Source organism: Lactuca saligna, chromosome 8, assembly GCF_052625555.1.
Source record: "Lactuca saligna cultivar CGN05327 chromosome 8, ASM5262555v1, whole genome shotgun sequence".
NCBI classification, from domain to species: Eukaryota; Viridiplantae; Streptophyta; class Magnoliopsida; order Asterales; family Asteraceae; genus Lactuca; species Lactuca saligna.
Window position 1 is genome coordinate 172591821 of NC_136424.1, and position 2912 is coordinate 172594732.

The 2912-nt window shown below is 36.4% G+C and overlaps 1 protein-coding gene across 1 annotated transcript; it reads right to left on the minus strand.

Moving 5' to 3' along the window:
• Nucleotides 1-720: 720 nt before the first annotated feature.
• On the minus strand, nucleotides 721-2698 carry LOC145011679 (basic leucine zipper 23-like). The gene is made up of 4 exons (XM_078970411.1): nucleotides 2464-2698; nucleotides 2241-2280; nucleotides 1003-1892; nucleotides 721-921 (listed from the first exon to the last, which is right to left on the minus strand). Exons 3-4 carry the CDS (start codon nucleotides 1796-1798, stop codon nucleotides 896-898), a joined length of 822 nt encoding a protein of 273 aa, XP_078826537.1. The 5' UTR covers nucleotides 1799-1892; nucleotides 2241-2280; nucleotides 2464-2698; the 3' UTR covers nucleotides 721-895.
• Between the last annotated feature and the right edge of the window lie 214 nt (nucleotides 2699-2912).

Below are 2912 nucleotides of genomic sequence, written 5' to 3' on the forward strand. Positions count from 1 at the left end.
GCTCCCGTGTCCTGCTTTCTTTGTACTTAATTGCTTGGGGGTGATTGGGATTTTGGTGGGGTAATCTCAGTGGTGCTTAATGCTTTTCTCATCTTCTCTTTGGTGTTTCGTTGGACAATTCTACCCCTGTAATCTCTAGTGTTTGATGTTTGGCTTTTCTTGATCGTGGTTCCCTTGGTTTTTTCTCCTTCACCTTGCTAGTTGATGCAGCTGTTGTCTTCCTTTTGATTTGGCTTCTTCTTGGTGTTTTGTCGTTTTTGCCCCTGGTGTTTTTTTTTTTTTTTTTCGAGGTTGTCTGTTTGTTTAGTTTTTTGGTAGAGTTGTTTTTATTAGTTCTTTGTACTTCTTGTTGCTTTGTCTGTTTTTTTGTCCAGTCTCCACCTGGATCACTAATCTCGTTTTTGCCCCTGGTGTGCTTTTTTTTTTATTCTCACAACACTTTGCAATTGAAGAATATAATAAATTTATTAGTTAAATTGAAACTACTTAGAGAAGTTCACATCACCAAAGCAGGAGTTATCTTTTTCTTCCATGGGTTTTCTAATTACCTCAAATCAAATCTACCATATAATAAACTCTAGTAAAAACATAGAAACAAGATCAAATCAACTCCTTATATCATCATCATCATCATCATCACTAGAGAGGTGGCAATTGCCAAAGAAGCATTTTCACAAAACTTAAGATACCCCAAAAAGAACCAAAGACATGCAAGCATCATAAAAAAAAACATTTTAATTTCACAAAAACATTATTTAAGCACATGACACAAGAAGCATTTTCTTCCATTATGTTTAACTAAACAGAACAAAAACGATCCCTACTACTCATAAACCCAACTAATAGAGAACAATCCAACTTCAAAACCAGAACACTGAAACAATGGCAGATCACTTCATTTAGACACTGCTGTACGAGAACCTGTAGTCAATAAGTGGTTTTAATATTCTAATATCCAAAAAATTAAACTATCTTATTATTTATTTATGATTTATTCTTTACCTTTTCGCTTAGTTCGTCCACCTGGCGGATTCGGATTGGCTACAGGAAAACCATCTTCATTTCCACACCCTGGAAGTCCATTCAGCAACGAATTTTGGTTCCCCAAACATTGCAAATTCTCAAACTCACACCCATTAACACCTGGATCATGTATTGAAGCATCTTCTGCACTTTTTCCATCAGGATGAAGGCAATAAACCTGATCCCCACATTGCATATTACAAGGATTCATCACATACCCACCACCCAAATTAACACTCCCCACATTATTCCCAATCGGATTCTGTTTCTGATAAGGAAAAGACCCGATTTCACCTTCAATTCTCCCTCTAATATCCACAAGCAAACACTTCAATCTTGCCACCTCACCTTCCAACCCTGCTTGACTCTGAATCCTCTTCATTAACTGTTGATTCAAAGCTCTTAATCTAACCACTTCATCTTCCAAAGAAGCAGCACGTGCTTTCTTTTTTTCCCGATATTTTCTTACAGCTTCACGGTTTCCTATAGGTCGTTTTTTACCTTTCTTTTCTGCTGACTCAGCAGTGTCGTCTGTTGGGGTTTTGTCATCATCTCCACTAATGGCGGGAACGATTTTGGTGTGGACATGGTAGCAGGTGTGGGTGTGGGAGGAATCAGGGCCTGGTGGGTTGCATGTGTGGGTGTGGGTGCATGCATGTGTGTCCTTGAAAATGTCATCAAAGAAACTGTCCATTGAATCATTGCTGGGAATGTCACCGATGTTTGGAGGTGGAAACATTTCTTGGGTTGAGAAATCGAGTTCTCCGTCCTCCATTGTTGAAATTGGTGATTAGGTTTGTAACTTGGATGAATGTTTTAACCCATTTGTCTCGATGAACTTTAGTTCTTCTTGTGTTGGAATTGAAACCCTATGAGTTCAAGAAAGATGAATCAACATGTTAGATGTTTGAGATGATTCGTGTAAAACAAATTAAGTGAAAATCTCGAAAAGGTCGGAATGCGATCAATCAAAAAGTTGAAGACTTTAAACGGATTGTCAGATTAAAAGAGGTGGAGGGAAACCCTAAAAGGCTAAAACCATGGATAATTGCAAAACCGATAACAGAGATAGTAGCTCTAGAGTGAAGAATAAGAAAGGCAAAAATTCGCAAAAACAAAGTATGTAAAAGGTCTTGAGCCACGCAATTGTAATGCGTTTCTCAATAATCGAGCTTTGGTCGAATAAAAAAAGTTGAGGGATTAATTAAATGATTTACCTGTAAACAACCCTACAATCCGGAGAATTGCTCGACTGACCTGTAAAATCAGAAAAGAAAGATAATAAGTTTCGAGGAAAAAGAAGAACGCTAAAAATCCACAAACATTGATTAAAGAACTTGATTAACACCAGTGCTGTGCGATTTCCACGAATCGAAGAGAAATTGATTAAAAGTCTAAAGAATTTAAACAGAAATTCGTAAATTGAAAGAGCAAAATTACCTGGAAGAAACCCTAGAATTATCAGAATCGCTCAACCGAGTTGTAAGACCTGAAACCAGAGATGGTAAGTGTGCAGGAGGAAGAAACCCTAGAAAAGGGATTGATAATTTGATATCAATGGCGAGATGAAAATGATCGAAGAAGGACCATTCGTTTAAGGAATCTGCAGAAGTACAAAGAACGGGGGAGACTTTTTTTTAATAATTGTACGATCAAAAATGTCGATTTAGCGAATTTTAACGAAGGTAAAGGAAAGGGAACGAAAAGAAATTGATGCCGTCTTCAGGGTTATTTTGTTTATCTTCATCTTTATCTTTTCTTCTATTTTAATAAAAAGAATAATTTTAATCGTCTTTTCACATGTATTTTTCTATTAAGTTTTCTGATTAATGTATATTTTATTCTACTTTTGTCATGTATTATTCTATTAAGATTCTTCATTAATGCAT